Here is a 21,822-nt window from a genome sequence, read left to right on the forward strand (position 1 = left end):
GGTAAATCAACAGCGCAACAGACGCTAATAGTCCTTGATTTGAAACCTGTTTGACTACGTATTTTGCTTAAGAATCAATTTCCATACCTCAATTGTGAGAGAAAGCGAGACTGAACCCCAAATCTGAGATGATTGCGTTTCTCTTCTATTTTTTCGATCTTTACTGTTTTCAAGTTTTTAACTTTTTTTTTTACTTTCCCACCTTCGATGTGAATAGCACTATTGATTGAATATGAGAAATAAATTCAAGGCAACTGCAACTTATCTCGTATTAATTGCTGTTAGTTTTAAGAAAAGATTTGAATTCGTAAGAAAATTGGATGAAAAAATAGTGTAAAATATAAGTCTTAATTTTATACGAGTAATAATTACGAATAGATAGAGTTAATAGAATATGAAATTTACTTATTAAAAATAATAATAAAATAAAATATTTATTAAATATTCCCCTTTTGAAAAATCCCCCGGAAATAAATTTATTTTTTTTGGAAGAAAAAAGAAGAGGGGGAATAAAAAGAAAAGGTTTTTCCCATTTTAAGAAGGGCCATTTTATTGGAAAAGTGGGTATCTTCAATAGGATTTTTCCCCAAATGGAAATCTATAAAAACTTCCCCCCCCCTTCCTTTAAGTATCTTTTTTATTTTCCCCCCCCATTAAGAAACTTCATTTTTTTTAAAAGAAGGGGCCCCCAAATTTTTTCTAATTATCCTTTTATTAAAAAACCTATAAATAAAGGGGTTTTTTAATTCTCAATTTTTTAACCAACTTTTTTTTAATTTTTAAAATTGTTGATCAAAGTAATTTAAGAACGAAGAAAAAGAAATGGGAAAAAAGAAATATTTCATTACCTTTCCATAGATTTTCATTTTCTTTTTCCCTAAATCTTTTTCCTCAAAAATTTTGGCATCATTTTGCCCCGCGGTTTAGCTTTTAAAAAAGAATATAAATTGAAAAAAGGGGAAATTTGGGGAATTTATTTTTTTATTATTAATTTTAAAAAAAAAAATAAAAGAAAATAAGTTAGTAATTGGGTCTCTCCAAAAAAAGTAAAGTAAATACAAATTTTTTGTGAGGGAAAAAAAAAAATAGATAAAATTTTCGGGCAAAAGTAATATTTAATGTATTATCTAATGTATTTTTTTGAGAAAACCAAAAACTCATACATCTTCCCCTTTATCTTTCCCCCTTAAACCAAAAAAAGTAAATCTACACCCTTTTGGGTTTTAAAAAAGGTGGGTGAGATTAAAGCTCACAAATTTCAATGAGCATCCACAATGGCGGGGGGCCCGGGTTAGGCCCCTTTTCCCGGGGCCGCCTTGGAACCGGGCCGCACCCCGGGAGAATGGACGCAAGGGTCGGCAAGATTTTTTTTTTTTTTAATTAAATTTTGTATTTTTCGCGATTTTCACGCATTTTCATTGCACCATTGTTTTCAGCTTTTTTAATTTTTTGACGAAAACAACCCAAAGGAAAACCCCGAGTCTACCGACGAGGGGGTTCAAACTCCGGCCCCGTGGGGGATGGGGGCCAATGGGGGGAACAACGCCCCTTAACAATGTCGGATGGCAGCCTTATAGGGCCTCGAGATGCCTAGGGGGGTATGAACCCAAGTGAATGCTTCCCCCAGGACGATGATCCGGTGGCGGCGGGGGCAGCCCGTGTGAAGGGCCCCGGGGAAAAGTCTATCCCCCCCCCTTTGATTTTTTATGGCTTTCCCACCCGCCCCCCAGGAACTCATCCCAAAAGAAAAACTTTCTCCTTAGAGGAGTTTTAACAATCAATCGTCGATGCCACTCCCAGGATCGGGGTTGGGGCGGGGATGGGGGGGCACCCAAAAAAAGAAGGGCAAAAAAGTGGTTGGCAGTCGCGACCGGCGATGGCGGCGCCCGGACGGAGGGAAAGGGGCGATGATGAACGCGCCGTCGGGGAGTTTTTTGCCCTTTGCGATGATCCCGTACGAACAAAAGAGGATCGCAACATGTGGGGTAAAATTCAAGCAAAGGGTTTCCCCAGGAACGGCAAACCGGGGGGGGTGCCGGGGGGGGGGGGAAAAGGGGGGCCCGGGCTCCCCTTTTCGGGGTTTGCACCAACGCCTCCGCAGAAGACCCGGGGCCCCGGGAAAGGAGGAATGAGGAACCTCGTGCCCGGGGTTAAGGAATTCACCTACCGGAACCGCATCGGGGCCCATGGATTCCGAGAAGTTCCCGGTGTCGATGTGGGTTGGGGCGGGGGGAACATCCGTGGACAGGGCGGCCGGGGCCCCCCCCCCCTCCCCGAGGGTGTTCGGAGTTCCCTCCCCCCCCATCGTTCTGCCCCATCGCCGGGTTTCAAAAAACGGGGCCAGAAGGGGTGGGGGCCCGGGGGTCCACCCCCATCCCCCGCCCACAGCGCCCACCCGCTTGCTACGGGGCCCCAAACGATTAAAGATGCACAAGATCTACTGAATGGAGGAGGCCCGCCCGTGGAGAAGAGGTTTCTTCCTCAAAGCTCGGAATAGTGGTGTTTTGGATGCCCCCCGGGGTTGGGGATCGCGCAGGCCCAGGCGGATTTGGGGGCCCGTGGGAAAGAGTGGGGCGGGGCCCGGGGGGAAGCCCGGTTTTTTTTTATGTTTTTTTTAGTTAATGTATTTTTTTTATTTAAAAAAAATTTAAATGAATTTTTTAAAGGGAAATTTAATTCCGTTTTTTGGTTTAACCGTAAATTTTTAGTTGTTTTTTAAATTTTGTTTGATGTGGCTAGCTTTTGCTTGTAAAATGCTTGTCCGATGATCGACGAAATTTTAGGTTGATAGGGCGGGGTTTTTGGGCTCCTTTATGGGGCCTTAAAGGGAACCGGTGAAGAAGGTGCGACATTAACATAATTTGACAATTATTAATCGCACAAATAAACCACATAATAATCGATCTAATTTATTTTTTGAAAAATCTATTCGCACTCACGTATCTCTCATAACTTGAATTAATCATGTTTTAAGAATATTGAAACCTAAAACATTTTTTCACGGGAAATAATACCTAATTAATTCTCCAAAGAATTAAAGATGGCTAGCAATTTCTCCACGTGACGCTTTAATACTGACCATAGATCTTTTCCCGGGTTTCCCAAACCGCCCCATATCGGGGGGGATCTCCCGAAAACAGGGTTAAATAAAAAAAGCAAGAAATCCTTTTTTGGAAAAAAAAACGAACTCCTCTTAGGAGGGGGGGGAAAATTAGAGTAAAACTTTTGATTTGTCTCCTTTATTCTCCTATTTATAAACCTTTGGGCCCGCAGGATCTATTAAAGGTTTTTTATAGGGGCCCTCCATTTTTTTTTACTAATTAAATTGAACCCCCAAATTTTAAAATAAGCTTAATTGGGAAATTTGGGGCCCCTAAAATAATATTGAACTCTCCCCTCCCAAAACCGAAAATTTTAAGTAACGAGTTTCCTTTTAACTTTTTTTCCCCGCTTAAGATAAAAAAAGTCCATTAATTAATTAAGTCCCTTTCTTAATTAATTAACTTCTTATTAAATTTAAAATGGACTTAGATGAAACACTTATTTATTATTCTAGGTAATCAAACTCCAAATATGGTTGAATAATAAAACCTTGTTTGGCCCCCTTGAGGACATTATCAAACGAGACTCCCCCGACGATTAAATAATAGAATCCTAGACCCGATATTAATCACCACTACCCCTATATCGGATTATTGGGTTTCAAAACCCCCACCATTTGATAAGTCAAAGTAATGCATAATCAAAAAGATGCTCAAAGCTAACCCCATTGATTAAGAAACAAATATTTATAAGACCCCGCCCTTGAGATTTCTAAGGCTTTGTTAGTCCGTTCGCTACCCCCCAATGTCATCTTATTTCGAGGCTTGAAATATGGGAGACATTGCAACCTTTTCAGGATAGTCTAATTCCTCAAGTTGTGAAATTCTTCTTTTCTTTGTTTAGGGACCCTGTTACCTTAAAGTGGACGCCCCCCCACAACCGGCTACTAAAACAAAGACTTAGACCTTTTTAAATTAACTTATACGTTAAAACATGCAATTAACATCCATTAAATGTAAAACATAACAACATTATGACAAAAATAATATGTTTTATTTCTTGGAAAATAAAATAAGAGTTTTAGATTCAATCACTCGAAACGTGATTTCAGTATACAAACTCTAACATGCCTATTGCCATTGTGGATGCTCTAAATAGTAGATAAAATATCGACATAAGGATAATATCGGCATTATGTTATCATACGATAATTTTCATGGTGTTTTTATATCAACATAGTGTATTACAAATATCAACAATATGACATGAGAATATCAACACAAGTACAAGAAAATATCAATACGTTTATGATATTTTACCTACACTATATTGAGATTTTGCATACACTATATTGAGATTTTTTGTATTTATTGATCAAATTTGCTTATCAACATGTACGAAAATTGAAATATAATTTATCAAATTTCATCACACGAACATCGTCGAAACATATGCAATTGAAATCTCGTTGAAATCTTACAAAATTATCTTTAATTTGATAAATTTTTTGTGAAAAATAATTTAAATCGAGTGAGTTATGTAAATTTAAAGTTTTGAGATGATTTTGATGGGTAAGAATTGACATTAATACCTTTTAAATTTATTTAAATAATTTTTTTAATTTAAAATATAATCCATGTGGCATTATTTCCTAATCTAATGGCTAAGATTTTATCTTAATTTGTGATCGTTAATTAGTTAGCAATTGATCACTCCCCCTCATATTTCTATATACCATCTAAGGGGTGATCAATTGCTAACTAATTACAATCACAAATTACGACCGTTTTAGGCTACGCTTTGAGGGAAATCGAGAGAAAAGAGGGGAAGAAGGGAGGAGGATCCGCATCCAATCTTCATCATCTCGGAACGGACTACCACGACCACCGGAGAACACCATTAATCTTATGGTTTTTCTTCTTTAGCATGTGGGGCTAGTTTGTCTTCATTGCTCCTAACACCAGTAGGATGAATTGATTGTAGAGATTTTATATTTAATCATTCGCTTTGGTTTTCGTCAATGGTTTGTATTTTATATATGTTATGTTTTTATGATCTAATGTAGTATATTATTTGTCTCTTTCTAATGTCTCTTCAACTTGAAATTGGATGATAGCATACATGATAAACTTGTGAATGTTACCTTGTTTAGTAAAAAATGCATGTGAAATTTTGTGTAAATTAGTCTTCGAAGTTGAATTACTACTTACTATGCTTCCGCGTGAGTTTAGTTTGATGAGAAGATGTTATGTGTTAAGTGTTCAGCTAACCATAATATTTGTCGGTTTTGAGAAGTTAGTCTAGTATTTATTGCGCTTCCAGCGGAATAATAGTCTAATGAGTAGGTACTTTTGGCTATGTGTTCAGCTAGCACTAGTACTATAATTCTTTAAGTATGTTCAATACTTTTAGCTAGAGTGTAAAATTGATACATCGTCTCAATAGCTTATGAACTTGAATATAGAATCAATACAATAGTGATTCATCTGAATGTTGTTTTCACTACAAACTATCTCGTTTAGATTATTTGTCTATGATCTAAATCGTAGAATTTTAGGGATGTGTTAGTGATGTAAATTTTCGAGCTTTTATATCAGCGAACTAATAAAACATAAGTATATCAAAAAGCTCTAAAATTACAACCTTTGCAAGAGTACTGATTTAGTTGTAGTAAAGAGTGTCTGAACCACAAGGAGACGTATGATTATTTAACAAGGTTTGACAAGATTTATAAACTAAATTTAAAAACTAAAGTAAGAAAATAGAGAAACTCAAGAGATAAAGAAGATTGCTCCAAACAACATTCAGATGAATCACTATTGTATTGATTCTATATTCAAGTTCATAAGCTATTGAGAACGATGTATCAATTTTACACTCTAGCTAAAAGTATTGAACATACTTAAAAAATTATTGTCTATGATCTAAATCTGAATGTTGTTTTCACTAACTCCATGTTAGGAAAGTCTTGGAGAGAAATTAGGTATAATCATGCGCCGTCCGATTCCAAATGCATTTGGGCAACTTCCTGCGTGTGCGAATTCTTTCTGAGCTCTCGGACTACTACGAGCAGCGGACCTGTTCCTCTTTCATGCAAGAATTTCAAGACGGGCTCATGCAGAATAATCTGTCGATGGGCCATGCCAGTACGGTCCAACGAACGGGCCGGCTCAATGCTCCAGATTTCAAACTTTGACTTTTAACTATCTTTTTAGGCTCTATTTTGCACATTTCTCACAAAACACGTCAAAATACCAAAATAGTTAAAATATCAAATGATGGACATGTAATGCAATTTTGACACTCAAAACGGACCAAATAATGGCCTAAAAACAATTAAAAATTTTTTGCGTATCAATTACTTGATCTAATATGTGGATCATCACTAAATTTCCCCTCACATACATAAATCACGCATTCATTGTTTGTCAAAAAATCCGAAGCATTATCGTATAAAATTGAACAAAGTTAAATGAAGTCTTAGATATCAAAATCTGAAATTTATATAAACCTAAAGAGTTACTTTCAATCCATAGAATTCATGCATTTTAGCTGCCAAAAACAAAATGGCACAAATCATGATTAAAGTACTAGACATGAAAGCATAACTAGAAAAAATCTAAATGTTGATCCTAAAGTTCTCGGTCTTCTGTTGCCTTCGGGATGGATGATGGATGATGGATAAAAGAGAAAGATGAAATATAAATGTGATTTATAAGACTAGATCTTGAATTCTAGACCTCTTCGATTATACATTATGGAGAGTGTTTGTATACTTAGAGACTCATTCTCGATTAGGGTTCACATTTTGCCGTAGAATCTCGGCGGACTACGGCATGGTGTCGAGTTGCCCACTACTCATGGCACTCTCGAATAGACTGCGGACGTTGGGTAGAGGCGGCTCGGTGCATTTGAACGGCCCCGCTCTCGGCGATGTTGACTTTGGTCGAGGATGAATTGCTCCATGAGTCTAAACTTTAGTTTCGTCATTTTGTACTTTTTCTATATTTTTAGAATATGCATTAAAGGCCCTAACTTTTCGGTTTTGTAACACCGGTGATCCCTAATAAAAAAAATCCTACCAAAGGGTCTAACAAAATACTCCCCCGTCCCATGTTATTTGGGATTTCTTTTGGGGGATTTAAGAAATGTGTTTTTGATTTAAAAAAAAGAGAAGAGTAAAGAAAGAAATAAAGTAGGGAAATTAAATGTTTTATTTTACCAAAATAAAATGACTCAACTAACTTAGGCAATCCAAAGGGAAACGGCTCAAGAACGGACGGAGGGATTTACAATCACAAACAGGTTTTTCGGGTGATAACACCGTGGGCCCTAAAAAGACATTTTCTTGCCTATTTACTGATGCCGCCTCTGCAGATAGTCTGCATGCACCTGACACCCTACCAATGAGTGACTGAAATGTCATGTCTTCTCCCCTTTTCCGCAAAATAAGGCAACGCATCGTTTCCCATAAAGCAAACATTCAGGTGTGGGCCCCTTCCACCAGCGCCAAAGCCGCACCCCAACCCCAACCTCTTTTCACCCCTCTAGCCCACGCTTCACCTTTCGTTTCGTGCCACATTAAAAATAACCAATCCAATTTTATAATTATGTATATTAAATTATCCATTAACTATTATTCGAACCTACTAAAAGGAATTTCACTTTTATCTTGTTGCATCACATTTGGGGTGTGATAGAAGATATAGGCTTCCGTGTGCTGAAATATCATCATGGGCATTTTATAAATATATATAGGTACGTTGGAAAAGAAATTTTCTGACATGGGTAGACAATAAAAAATTATTATTACATCAATTGATTAATTACTTAATCTAGATTTGTATACCTATTTATATTTATTATGCTCTTGTCATAATAATCTAGTCTCACCACAAAAGATTTTCCATACTTTTAAACCTTTTTTTTTTTTCAATTTACAAATTTTAATTGAACTATATACCTACCATAGTTTAAGAATTAAGTGGCATCTTTATTCCACTCACAAATAACTTTTCCACTAGTTATGTTAATTGAATTATTAAAATTCATGTCAATAAAAAGATGAAAAATAGTATTAGTATCATAAAGTAAGCGACCCTACTGAACGAGTAGTTATATGGAGTATATCAATTTTTAAAAATCGGATCGGATCGACGGTTCGGCCGAAACCGGTAGGTGGTCCGATCTCGGTTTGCCCTATAGAACCAGTGACATGTTCAACCGCCATGAACCGAAAACCGCAGCCGGACGGGAACCGAAAACCAGTTTAAATGCTTTTCAAAATTTAATTTTAAAATTTCAGCCTTGATAGGTGTCGAACTCAAGACCTCATGGTAAACTTACCAACAATTCTACCACTACACCACAAAAACTTCTTGATAGATATATGAGCATAAGTTAGTTTTATATATTAAACACGAAATATTTTATCTATATAAACTAATAATTCGGTTAAATAGCAAAGTAATTAGTAGTGATATTTAATTATCATCCACTTTATTTATGTATCACTAACTGCTTGTTTTTATTATTATTTGTATAATACGTATATTATAATTATGTGATTAACTATACTTAAAGTGTACAACTATTTGATTATATACTATTTACTCAATATATATTTTTAATTCATGTTTATTAATATATCTTTATGTATAATATTATTTTGCTGCATTAATTTTTGAAAATAATACTATGATCTTATTTATTTTTATACATAAACTATTAAAATATTTTATTTACAATAACTTACTAGTAGTATAATTTATATATTTAATCATATTTATTAATAAAATAATTAATAAAATTCTATCATTCACTAAACTTTTATAGGTGGAGCTGTAATGTTTTTGGGATATACTAAAAATATTTGGTATATTATTTAATTATATATATACATTTATAATAGTATAACGGTTCGACAAGGGGATTAAACCGGTTGGACCGGTTGAACCATGAATCTAGCTTCCGGTTCACGGGCGATCCGATTTTTAAAACATCGGAGTATATAGTATTTGGTATTATGATGAATATGTCTTACTCCATCTAATTATATTTATTGATAATAAGTAGCGTCAAAACAAGTACAGTAGTATAAATATGGGGAGCGTTGAGTTACAATCAATACAATCTTTATCAATATATTATGCATTTGTAGGTCCTAAAAAAGAGAAATGCTATTGCCATTGTCAATGGCATAATTAGAGCTCCACCTTGTAAATCTTAATGGCTGGGTAATGTATGCTAACGCATAATTATTCTAATATCTATACCATTACTTTATGTTGATATGATTATTATGGTGAATAATTACGAGCATTATAATAAAATGGATAAGGCTAATCAAGATTAGTGGGTGGACGTGAGGACGTCCAAATTTTGTTGGTGAAAGTACGATTTATTTTTAAGTATATACACTAATGGGTGGTGTATACAGGTAAAATACGTATTGTGATTTAACAGACATAAATCCAATGTTGCATCAAATGTAAAACACAAAAACAGAGAGAAATTGATTAAAAGAACTTCTCTTATTAGATAGAAAATTTACTATAAATACTGTATGATTTTTGACATCTCTAATTACACACCAGCTTGAAGTCACAGAGTAGGTGTCAGAGTTCGCAGGTTTGAGGGATAACGAGATAAAATTGCCTTTCAAGTCATTTGGGCACTTTCGTCCAAAAATGGCAAAATATGCGGTTTGTGATTTTATATTTTGTTAGACCTTATGATGGAATTTTTTTGTTAGGGGTCATTGATGTACAAGCAAAAGTTAGGGCCTTTTTATGCGTTTACTCATTTTTTATAGCATTACTCAAAAACAAGCCAATAAATCAAAATATACGCAATATATATTCACATGTGTTGTAATAAAATTGACCCAAATCTAGGTCCTAAGCTTGTAATTCTGTGTTTATCAGGGCCCATACCCGACTACAATGGTTATTGGCTAAACACTAATCGACCTTATAAATAACCATTTCAGTAATTAAGTAGTCCTACTAAAAATCACTAAAACTATTGGATCATCATGAACAGGAAAAATGGATGATTAGGCTAAAACAGATGACCTAGTTTCTATATTTAAAAAAACAATAATCTCCTTTACTAGGTTTTCATTACCTTTTTGTTCCAATCCTCTTTTGTAGAGTAATATTTAAATATCTTGGTATTGAAAATGTCCACAAAGTTTAGTGGCTTAGATCCGGTCCATGGGCACCGTAGTGGCTTGTGCGGATCCAAGATCCGAGAAATAGAGGGGCGGAATATATAGTATTAGCTTAATTTAGTGCGGACATGGCTATTTTTTCGTTGTTGGGACGCGTCGGAGGCAAACGGAGAGGTGGACATGGTAATTTTCAGTCCCAATAAGGAAAAATTAGTCGCACGGAGGGGCGACCGCCCTCCTCTCCCCGCCACTAAGTGGCTTAGTCGATGGAACGATGGATTATAGTAAATAATGAGTAAAGTACTATTTTGATATATATGGACGAAAAATGAAGTTGGACTAGATCTTCCACTTTTGAATATCTAGTCCTAAACAAATGAAATCGTCATCGGATCGGTACTCTTTTGACAGTTCGTCAAAATACGGTCAACGAACGATTACTGAAATTTTGACTAATTTAGTTAAAATGTCACTAATCGCCTGTTGACCGATAATTTTTTATGGAATTGTAAAAAAGGACCGATCTGACGACGGTTTTATTTATTTAGGATTCTATTTTTAAAAAGTGAATATTATGAACTATATTTTGACTGTATGTTTAAAATCAAATTCGTACTTTATTCATAAATAATTCAATTTTGTATGATGCATAGTGTTCTAGATTGATTACCGAACTGATTGAGGGCAAGTATCACATGCTTTTCCTCTATTCAAAATAATGCTTGTTATTGATTTCATTTTATTCTACTTTTTGGTTACGCATTGTGGTCAAAATTTTAAGGTTTTGTTGCGGAAGTTTCTTTTTCCTTATCTAGAAAGAAGGGAAAAGCATAGAAGTCACCATCATAAACCTGCGTCACGCATTACCTCATTATTTGACTAAAGAATCCACTAAGAGTGTCCATAGTGGGAGGGCCGCGGCCCTTGGCCCGGGCTTGGGTAGGGCGCGATCCCCCACTACTGAGCCGAGAGGAGGACGCGGCCTGGGGGGGTGAACAAGCGATGGCCGAGCTCTCGGCCAGGCCGAGGCTCCTGGGCACGCGGCTCGGCCCGCCACTGCAAGGGCCGAGAGCCGCGGCTCTTGGTCAGATTTTTTTTTTTTTTTTTATATTTCAAAAATTGTATTTATAAATACTATATTCATCCCATTTTTTTATCTTTCTCAATTCTAAACCCTAAAATTTCAATCTCTACCATTTTCAAAGTCTACAAAATGCAAGTATGCATTTTTAATTATTATAAGCATATAATTTTTATTCTAGTAATATTAAAATATAACAAAAATGTATGAAAATAATTTTAATTGTTGAAATATAAAAAAAAATGGTGGCCCGAAGAGCCACCATTGTGGTGGTCAAGTTTTCATGGGCAAGGCCAAGTTTGTTGGGCATGCCCAAGAAATGGTGGCTTGGGCATGTTCAAGAGGGCCACCATTATGGATACCCTAAGTACCTCACTTTCTGTTAATATTTCACAATGAACTCCCCAAACGTTGTACGGCGGTCATGGACATTTATTTCAAAAATATGTTTTTATAGTCAATCTTTGGAATGGTGATTGTTCTTTATATTCTCTCGTTACAAGTCCCAATTGAGTTCGTCATGAGTTTTAAAAAATATAAATGAAAATAAGTAAGAAAAGATAGTGGAATGAGAGACTCATTTTTATATATTAATTTTATAATAGAATGTAAGTGGAATGAATTAGTAAAAAATGAGGTGTACCTACCATTTATAGTAAAAATGAATCGAAACTCTTAATAATAAATGGAGAAAAATAATAAATTAGGACTTCTAATGATGGACGGAAGAAGTCCGTGGATAATAAATGTATATAGCCTCCATGAAAGGCTAGCAAAATAATTCCTTCGTATAGGACCGTCTCATGCAAAGGATATAATACTCCACATGAAATATTTTTTACACCTATCTAAATATAGTCAATAAGTAATAAATGTATAAATTTAATTCGGTGTACTCTCTCTTTTACTTCTCATGCAAAATAGTTGTACTCTCTTTTTTAGTTCGTCACTAATAAAATAACACAAATTCTATTTTTAAATAACTCTCTTTAAATGATGTACCCAATCATTTTATTTTTTCAATCACTATTTAATATTCACACTAATTTTTTTCTTTTCAAATTAAAAACATTGACCAGCAACTTTTATATCTCATAGCAATTAAACAATTGTGTAATTTTAGTCAAGTCGGAGGGAGTAGTAATATTTATGTTGTTTTGAGGAAGCTTTGATGGATGAAAATGTTTAACTTGATTTGCTGAAGCAATGGAAAGATAATGCATCTCGCTCTAAAGAACTTGCTAGATTGGCACGCGGTGTGTTTAGCATTTATTTCCTCGGTCTAATAAGAGTATGTATTTTTTGTTGGATACGGATTTTAATGCATAATTGGTATAGTACGAGAGAGACAGAAAGAAAAAGTAATTGAAGAATTGTTAGTAGAGAATGAATCTTATCTCATTAGAGATAAAAGAGTTTCTAAAATTAGAAATTAAAATACATACGCTTGTTAAACGGACTAAAAAGAAAAAAAAAAGTGTACACCTTGTGGACAAAAGGAGTATATAACAATAATATCCGTTTAGTATTGAAGCGCATATTTTGAATAAATACAAAAATATGCTCATTCCTGATAAAGTGCAGGTTTTCATTTTTACAGGTAATTAGTTGCGTGGTTATTCTAATATAAGTTTTTAATTTTGCTTGAAATCTTATATTTCAAAAACTATAATGGGACGGTCCAAAAAGGAAATGTAGCACTTATAATGGGATGATTCAAAAAGGAATACACCTCACTTATAATATGACAGAGGAAGTATAAAATTAAAGATTATTTTTTTAGTTATTTTATATTACCCCCTCTGTCTCATAAAAATATGAGTAATAATGTAGGTCTTCATATTCATTAATAATACTTTAATCATTTCCCTCTTATCTCTTACTCTATCAGTTGTGCATTAATTCTCATGTTATTTCAATTATTTATATTTTTGTAGGATGAATGGAGAATAAGAATAGGCAATAAAGTGACAAATTAGATGTCAAATATACAAAACATAATTAATTAGTTACGACTATATCCAACCCATCGGATGGCCTATCAGGTCAATCCTACTAAGATCGACCTCAAATTGTAATTTTTATATAATTAGAAATTTCATATGAATTGCAGGCAACTGTACTGACATTCATAGCTTTATATCAAGTTCAGTCACATTTTTGAAAGAACAATCATGAAACAAATTTGTTATTTTAGTAGATAGAAGCCGATGGCAACCTTTCCCTACATATCAAATTTCTATTTGAGGATTTAATATTAGAAAAACGAATACAGTCATCAATCTTTTCCAAATACCTTGTATATACACATATTCCAAAGGTTTCTCTATCATATTTTAATACTCCTTACGTGTATAAAACAGACCCATTACATTTCCCTAGTCACCTAAGGCTGCGCACGTGACAATTATCATATGTCATATTTCTCTTTCAATGTCAAAAGCAATCATATCCTATGTATATAAGGTAAAACTAAATATAAATAAAGTTAATAACCAAACATTTAGTTTTATATTTTAAAAAATAAAAATAGCTTTAAAGATAGAATAAAATAATTAAATAAATAGATATTTTTAGCTTAAAGTACATGTAACTATTATTCCATCCGTTACCTAAAAATAGAAATTTTTGAAACACCACGAGTTTTAATATTAAAAAATGTAAAAGAAAGATAGAAAGAAAAATGTATTAGTGAAAAATGGATCCGATCTTATTGGAGAGAAAAAATAATTTAATTAGAAAGTTTTTACATTTAACGACGAATTTAAAAAAAAATAGTTATTACTTTTAAGGAATATTGGAGACAGTACTATTATATAAGAAGGTCAAATCAATATCAAAAAAAGTTTTGTGATGATGGATAATAATTTAAGTGTGGATAAACAGAAACTGTCGATAATTACTTACATATTTAATCAAATAAAATATCATACTGTCTAAATTTAGTTATATATTTGATCAAATAAAATATCATACATGGTTGCATAGAAACCTATGAGCTTGCGGGTCATCCAAGGACCTTTACAGAAACTTCTATTTATTCCATTTTCCTCCAACCTTCCTATCTCTTAATCAAGCCGAATATTTTCCATTTTCTTCATTTTTTTCAATCTTCATCAATTTCCAAGAAACATCCTTTTGTGGATTGCCTCTTTACATCCACACATAGTTAGATACCTATATATATATGTATGCCAACTACTAATCCTATAATACTTCAAACAATATCTTTGTCCCATCAATCATCAAAGTCCCTCAAAAAATAAATTTCCCTATAAAGAAATGAACTGCAATGATCAAAGCATCCCAAGATTGGTGAGGAGCCTCAAGAAAGGTTACAAAGGCAAGAAAAAGAAGAGTGACCAACTCAAAGTAGTTTACATTTCTAGCCCCATGAAGGTCAAGACGAGCGCCTCGAGATTTAGGTCACTTGTGCAAGAACTAACAGGTAAAAATTCCGATGTGTCTCAATACATGGATGAGAACACGGATTATTTGGCGAAAGACTTCTATCATGAGATTGATTGTGATGATCAATCTCCGGCCAAGGAGACGAACGACGGTCAATACCGGACTTATTCGTCGGTATCTACCGAAGATACCCCTACAAGCTCTGACTCCTTTCAAGAGCAGATGGACATTAGTGTGTTCACTTCTCAAATGAGAGAGGAATTTCAAGGGGTGTTTTCGTCCAATTCGTTTTATGACCCTTCGCAACTTGATGTTCTTGGAAGCTTCGATGAATTGCTATGAATTTATTTTTGTAGTGTTTATATAGGCCATGGTCTTATTAACACTTCATTTGTATTTTTTCCTATCTTTGTATCATATGTTTATATTACAATCTTGTAGGAAATATTGCTTAGCATAGTATTTATTTATTATGGATAGGGTACTTGGATTAGGTGTTTTTATATTGAGACATGAATAATACCTAATTTCTAGTTATATCAAGAATCACGGAGTATCTTTTTAACGTTAGTTGTGTGTGCGCGCCTGTTGTGGTCTTCGTGCTCGTGCATATGCAATCCAACGTATATAGGGTATAGATCCTCTTATATTGCCTATGATTGTAATAAAATAATAACCCATATCTGCAATAATGATTAACAATATAATTTGGACCATATAATCTTAGGATCTAGTGACTACTATTAATCCCTTTTTTTATTTTTAAATGAAATGACATTTTTTATATTTGAATATAAGATCCCAAACTGTTATTCTTCTCTACTAAAATATTTTTAAATTTTAAATTTCACAGAACTTTTTTTAATTTTTTGATATTGTAACACAGGAACAATGATATATTTTTTTTTTTTTGTGATAACAATATCACGTTTCTTAACAAAATGAGAATGAGTTCGATGCAGAATGATATTGCTCAATAAAGAAAACGATACTAAGTTCCATACAAAACCAATAATTGAATGGGTTAATGATCAATATAATCATAACGTTTGATCAAAATCTGATTTATCCCACACCTGTCCAAAAATTTTGAATGACAAATCATAATATTTCAAAATTCTCAATTGTCTCATGTGATCAAATTTGTGCTATTATATTCAGTTTCTTGAGCTCAAAATTACGTCATATAATAATCTACATTGTCTGATGCTCCTCAACCGTTGAGGGTATACACAAGAGGTCCCCTGTAAGATATCTACTCATACATGGGAAGAAGAGGAAACTGTCATTCTTACTTTCAAGTTAATTCCAGTTTAATTTAGTGATCTTGATTCTTCACAATCACAAGGTTGACGAATTGCTCTCATATCATTGCTATGCTCATATACATTTATGTCATTATTCATCCAACATCGAAATATGTATGCACCAATTTAGCATCAAATTTGCCTCCAAAACAATTATTATGTGACAATTGAGAAATTTTTGAAACTTCTTAAGTTATCATTCACTTTTGAAAGCGTGGGATAAACTAGAATTTGACTAGACTTTATAATTTTATAGGCAAAAACTATAACTAATTTTGTGGCCATTTGATGTAAATACGATAACTGCCATTATCAATATCAAAGAAAAGCATGTATCTCAATTGATAAGATGTTTAGGAATATTTATCTCAACTGATTAGATATTTGAAATGGAATATGAATAAGCATTCCATCATGAATAATCCTTTTATCATTACTTCAATTACCAGATACTCCATATTACAAGGTCGTATTAGAATGTAAATCATAGTAAAGTTTCAATTATTGTCGCAATCTGCAAATGATACTGCACGCTATTTCAACACCACATTAATCAATATACAATTCTCATAAATTCCAATGACAACGAACACACATCAACGTAGCCATTGAGGAATAACACTTTGATGGCTTAGACAATATTTAAATGACATAGCAAAGGCAAACGAAACAACACAGATTGATGTTAATAGCAGTCTATTTTCAGATGCACAACAAGCATGTGTTGACAGACTATGCGGACTTACTTTTGAGACGGAGCGTGAACCCGTGTAAGGATAAGAGAAGCGCCTTCAGCTTTTCCTTGGTTAATTCGTCATGCAAGTTGCCATCGCTATCGAATTTAGCAGGAGACTCAAACGCATTGAGGAAGAACTCGGGTTTGTTGACGAAGTGAAGATCAATGTAAACGCCTACCTGACGGAGGTGATACTGAGATCGGCCTCCACCAAAACCTCCTCCAGCGCTCACAATTGCAGCAGTTTTATCAGCCCAAACATTTGGGGGCCGAGATGCCCAGTCAATCGCATTTTTCAGAGGTCCTAAGCCAATCAAAAACAAAACGCAGGTATTGTTCATACTGATGTATTCAAGTGCTGACTAGAGGCATGGCAAATTAAATGTTGAATACACACATACACAACATATGACAGGTGAGCATGATTATTCATAGTGATCATTTCCTACTCAATAGAAGGGAGATATCGGTGTAACATTTTACCATATAATGCCATTATTCGGCTTTCTACCTAATGGGAACATAAAGGCAACAACATTTTCCAAAATCATAACAACACCTCATAAAATTTCAAATTTGAAACCTTATGTTGTTAGAATTGTAGCCACCATACATGTCATTTTGTATCTTTATTTACTAGTGTTTATCCCTAAATGAGAATGGAGATAAGAGACATCATTATCATGACGCAAGTTCCGTGACTGGTAGCTAGTCCATTCAAGAATCTTGTACCGATTCTATATCATGAATTAGGATAGTAGTGCGGAGGAAGAAGAATCAGGGAACTCACAACAACTCAAGCAAAACTGAATTAGATTAGAGGACAGATAACAACAAAACAGATGCATTCCTGATGTAAAACAGAATGATATCCTTTTCCACTGTCCCTGGTCCCTGGTCCCTGGAATTCAATTTTGTTCACATCATTCTGTAGATCGCTCAGACGAGATGCATAAAAATTCTATGTTCTTCAATATATAAGATTTCATTTATTTTTCAAGTGCAAAAGTGAAAGTGCTAGTTAGATTGTGGTTTCATCTTTCCTTTTTATAGTTAGACTGTATTTTGTAAAGGGGCTTCTTCTGCAATATAATCACAGAAAAATTAACCAAACTACTTCTATTTTTTGCTCTGTTTTCTCTGAAATTTCGACATTCCTCACCAACTTAAAAAAATTATTATAATTTCTCCCCAACAAAGACATGAATCAGTCCTTAATACCTTATCAAGTCCTTGTGATATGGAGTGAAAGGCGGAAGTAAAATAAGAACTGAAATTAATATAAAAGAAGAACAATCCTCCGAAGAGGCCAAGATAATCCTCCGAAGAGGCCTACGGTTGATACCGTCCTAATACACTTTATTTTCCCAGATATCTAGCTCTTCTAAAGAGTAGCTATTTATAGGGCTCCTACGCACTCTAATCTAGGAAAGTGAATCAGCATATTAATAAACAAGGAAACAGATCCTCAACATTTAAAACAATCTTTTCATCAATCTCCACAATAATGAAAATGATCTCAAGAGATAATGGAGATCATTAGCTTGATCTCTATCAATTGCCCCACTGTCAAAACAGCCTTGCCCGCAAGGCTGGATTTGAATCCTAAACACATTGCTTTGACCGGTGGAGGCTCGTACTCGTGCTTTCGAAGAGGATCCAGATTGCTGAACAAGAGAAGACGACCAACAACATTGATGCATTGCTTGGGTGTCCTCGTTGCTGGGCTTGCAAATAGCCGTTCATACTCGAGATGTTCGGTTGTCATGTCCAGGGCCAGGAGCGGGGAGTGTGCAAGCAATTTTACAGGCAAAATGGATGGTGGAAGTGCAACATTAGGTTGGGTGACGGGAAACTTACGGAAATGCTGATTTTCAGGGATGGATGGTGCATCCAAATGTGGGGAAGCTAAGGGGGGTTGCTGGGCTGGTTGTATCTCCTGCAGGAGGGGGCTGGTTGTGGGCAGAGCAGGTGCAGGAGGAAGTGAGGGCGGTGTTGGCTCAGTGTTGAAGTTGTAGGAATTGGTATTGTTGGTGTGAGATGAATGTTGATCATCTAGAGTGAAAAAATCGTGCTGCCCGCGCTCCCAAATGATGCCACGAGACTGCAGCTCCCGCCAGAATGGTGCCAAGGCATCATTGATACACTTAGAGATCCGGGCATCGAATGTGCTCATATGCACTTTGATGTCTGCAACCGCCTTCTCCAGTGTGTCAAGACGTTGTTCAGTGCTCCGAGTGTTCACCATGATGTGTTCCACGTTCACCGCACCAAATTGATATGGAGTGAAAGGCGGAAGTAAAATAAGAACTGAAATTAATATAAAAGAAGAACAATCCTCCGAAGAGGCCAAGATAATCCTCCGAAGAGGCCTACGGTTGATACCGTCCTAATACACTTTATTTTCCCAGATATCTAGCTCTTCTAAAGAGTAGCTATTTATAGGGCTCCTACGCACTCTAATTTAGGAAAGTGAATCAGCATATTAATAAACAAGGAAACAGATCCTCAACATTTAAAACAATCTTTTCATCAATCTCCACAATAATGAAAATGATCTCAAGAGATAATGGAGATCATTAGCTTGATCTCTATCACCTTGCATCAATTATTTTAAAGAATAACTAATCGTGCTAAACTCATCGTTAGCAGAGAATGCGGATAACACAACATCACGAGCTTACTACGTTACCTCACAGCAAACTCAAGACTGAAAGAATAAAGCTCACAAGCATACAAATCCAAATTAAGAATACAACACAAACTAGCCACAAAATTCTGAGAAACTTAAATAGATAATTTGTATGAGACAAGGAATGGTAGAATACCAGTTACAGAGTAGTTGTACTCAGGCGAAGCAAAGAGTACACTATCAGCAGCAGCTATCTTCTCCCTGAAAGCCTCCACCACAGGCGGATACGTTCCATTCACCTCAAGATCGGTGTTCAAGAACGGCAACCCTGATATATCCACATACTCTACCTCCAAACCTTGAAATGTCTTCGATATATCGATTGCTGGTCATCAATTCAAAACAAATTAATAATAATAATAATAACATTAGCCCCAGAACATCCTTATATGATCTTCTATTAATTCAACAGCAAAAGAATGAAAGAAGAAACTTTTATAACAGATCGATGAGTTAGGAAACAAGATAAACAGATTAGAGCTGAGATGTAATCGGCATCTTTGAAAATCCTAATATGATCTTCTATTAATTCATCATTCCTATCAGCAATACAGTTCCTATTATCTCTTTCCACATAACCTTCGATTCGCAAACAATAATTGCAGCAATATCTTCAACACATCGATCGTTGATTATAAAATCCAAAACAAATTTTAAAAAAAAATTGAAAATAAAAGAAAACATGAACTGCACACAATCTTCTAGTATAATACATCGATCGCTTATCATCAATCGAAAAGATGAACAAATAACACAGAAAAGAGCAATGACAAGTCACAAAACAGAATCCGAGATCAATCTCGAACAGCAATAATGATATTCAACGAAGTAGAAATTAGCATTACTAGGCCAACATCAGAGCAAAATAACAATGGAATCAAGTTGCCAGCAGGGGCTTAGCGCAGTTGGTTCTGGGGGAGCAGATATTGCTACAACAATGGAATCAAGTTAAATTGGGCAAAAGAAGCAAATATAGCTACTGTGTGCAAGCAGAAAGAAAAAGGTAGAGAGTAGAGAGAGAGAAGCAAAAGAGAGAATACCGGCATTTAGGAGGCCGCGATTGTAGGAAGCTTTACGGAGGGAACCGCAGAGAGCAGCGACTTTGATAAGCGGGGAAGATGTAGGTGCAGCCGCCATTGATTTTTGTTGTAGGTGAAGCAATTAGGAAGTGAGAGTGTATAAATAAAGAAGAGTTACTGTGATTGATTGGTGTTGTTGCATATTCCATAGCAGGTCCTACAGAATGATTATTTCCCACGGGTGATGTTACACTTGGATATTGACGCGGGATGTGTTAAGTGAAAAGAGAAAATAATATATTTATATTAATGTGAGACATAATTTTTTCTGAAAATATAAAGTGTGATATCTTTTATTGGATAAACTAAAAAGGAAATTGTGACATCGATTGATTGAACACCTAAATAAACACGTAATCCTTAATCATTTTAGATTTAATTGGAGTATATTCGTGTTGTGATTCTATAAACATAATTTGGGTATTTTCCGATCATTTTTAATGGAGCCACTAAAATTAATGGCACGAACTAAAATATCGATTTACTCATATACTCCATCCGTCACAAAATATGCAATATTTGTTTTTCGGTACAGGAATTTATGTAGTGTTGTTTTGTGAGTCAATGAAGAGAGAGTAAAATAAGAGTGGAGAAAAAATAGAGAGAGTATTGTTTCTATTTTTAGAAACTTTTCATTTTTAACGGGACAGACTAAAAAGGAAAATATTACATTTCTAAATGGGACAGAGAGAGTATTAAGGGAAATTTTTTGAAATTTTCGAAGAACCTGATGTGTAATCATTGGCTTGGACAATATTTCAACGAAATAATAAATTATGAAGTTTGGTTAAATTTTGATTGATCTTATGAATTTAGAAATTAAAAAGTTCAATTTTTTTCAATTGCCATATTCATGGCAAAATGTCGTATTTTTACAAAATTCAAAATGACGCATTTCATTAAATAAGATTTTTTTTCTTTTATATTCCTATATTTTATTATCTCTTCTTATTTATATTGAAATATTGTCGTTAAAGTTTTAGTCTGTGAGCTGAGAAAAATTGAAACTCCATGATTTGATATTCCAATTTCAAATTCATATACGACTCAGAATTGACCAAAACTTCATGAATTAAATAACAATTATCCCTATAATTAAACCCCCTATGTATTATAAAAATTAGTATTAAAACAATTTATAAAAATTTGTGTCAAATCAAAATAGTCTTTAAATGACAGACATAAAGGAGTAGTATTTTTTTATTCTATTTTACTTTATCAATTGCGGATTAAATCTATGTTGCCCCGATAAACACATTTTTATAAGAAGGGGAGAATTTTATATAATCAATATATATAG

At 34.6% G+C, this 21,822-nt stretch overlaps 3 protein-coding genes across 3 annotated transcripts; 2 read left to right on the forward strand and 1 right to left on the reverse strand.

The window, feature by feature from the left end:
- The first annotated feature begins 1,876 nt into the window (after window positions 1-1,876).
- Window positions 1,877-2,497, forward strand: LOC125221121 (collagen alpha-1(III) chain-like). Its single transcript, XM_048123245.1, has one exon. It carries the CDS (start codon window positions 1,877-1,879, stop codon window positions 2,495-2,497), a length of 621 nt encoding a protein of 206 aa, XP_047979202.1.
- Window positions 2,498-14,464: 11,967 nt separating this feature from the next.
- On the forward strand, window positions 14,465-15,245 carry LOC125223777 (sigma factor binding protein 2, chloroplastic-like). Its single transcript, XM_048127073.1, has one exon. It carries the CDS (start codon window positions 14,580-14,582, stop codon window positions 15,048-15,050), a length of 471 nt encoding a protein of 156 aa, XP_047983030.1. The 5' UTR covers window positions 14,465-14,579; the 3' UTR covers window positions 15,051-15,245.
- A 1,319-nt stretch (window positions 15,246-16,564) lies between these two features.
- Window positions 16,565-20,624, reverse strand: LOC125223323 (NAD(P)H:quinone oxidoreductase-like). Its single transcript, XM_048126415.1, has 3 exons — window positions 20,484-20,624; window positions 19,580-19,768; window positions 16,565-17,055 (listed from the first exon to the last, which is right to left on the reverse strand). Exons 1-3 carry the CDS (start codon window positions 20,578-20,580, stop codon window positions 16,748-16,750), a joined length of 594 nt encoding a protein of 197 aa, XP_047982372.1. The 5' UTR covers window positions 20,581-20,624; the 3' UTR covers window positions 16,565-16,747.
- Between the last annotated feature and the right edge of the window lie 1,198 nt (window positions 20,625-21,822).

The sequence above is a fragment of the Salvia hispanica genome, chromosome 4 (genome assembly GCF_023119035.1).
Source record: "Salvia hispanica cultivar TCC Black 2014 chromosome 4, UniMelb_Shisp_WGS_1.0, whole genome shotgun sequence".
Lineage (NCBI taxonomy): Eukaryota > Viridiplantae > Streptophyta > Magnoliopsida > Lamiales > Lamiaceae > Salvia > Salvia hispanica.

Bases quoted from the DNA above. Each gene is read 5' to 3' on its own strand.
- LOC125223323 (XM_048126415.1), bottom strand. From the start codon at position 20,580: ATGGCGGCTGCACCTACATCTTCCCCGCTTATCAAAGTCGCTGCTCTC. The intron at 19,769-20,483 runs GTATTCTCTCTT...ATTGATGACCAG, and splicing joins TCGCGGCCTCCTAAATGCCG to CAATCGATATATCGAAGACA. The intron at 17,056-19,579 runs GTATTCTACCAT...TGATTGGCTTAG, and splicing joins GTACAACTACTCTGTAACTG to GACCTCTGAAAAATGCGATT.
- LOC125223777 (XM_048127073.1), top strand. From the start codon at position 14,580: ATGAACTGCAATGATCAAAGCATCCCAAGATTGGTGAGGAGCCTCAAG.
- LOC125221121 (XM_048123245.1), top strand. From the start codon at position 1,877: ATGGCGGCGCCCGGACGGAGGGAAAGGGGCGATGATGAACGCGCCGTC.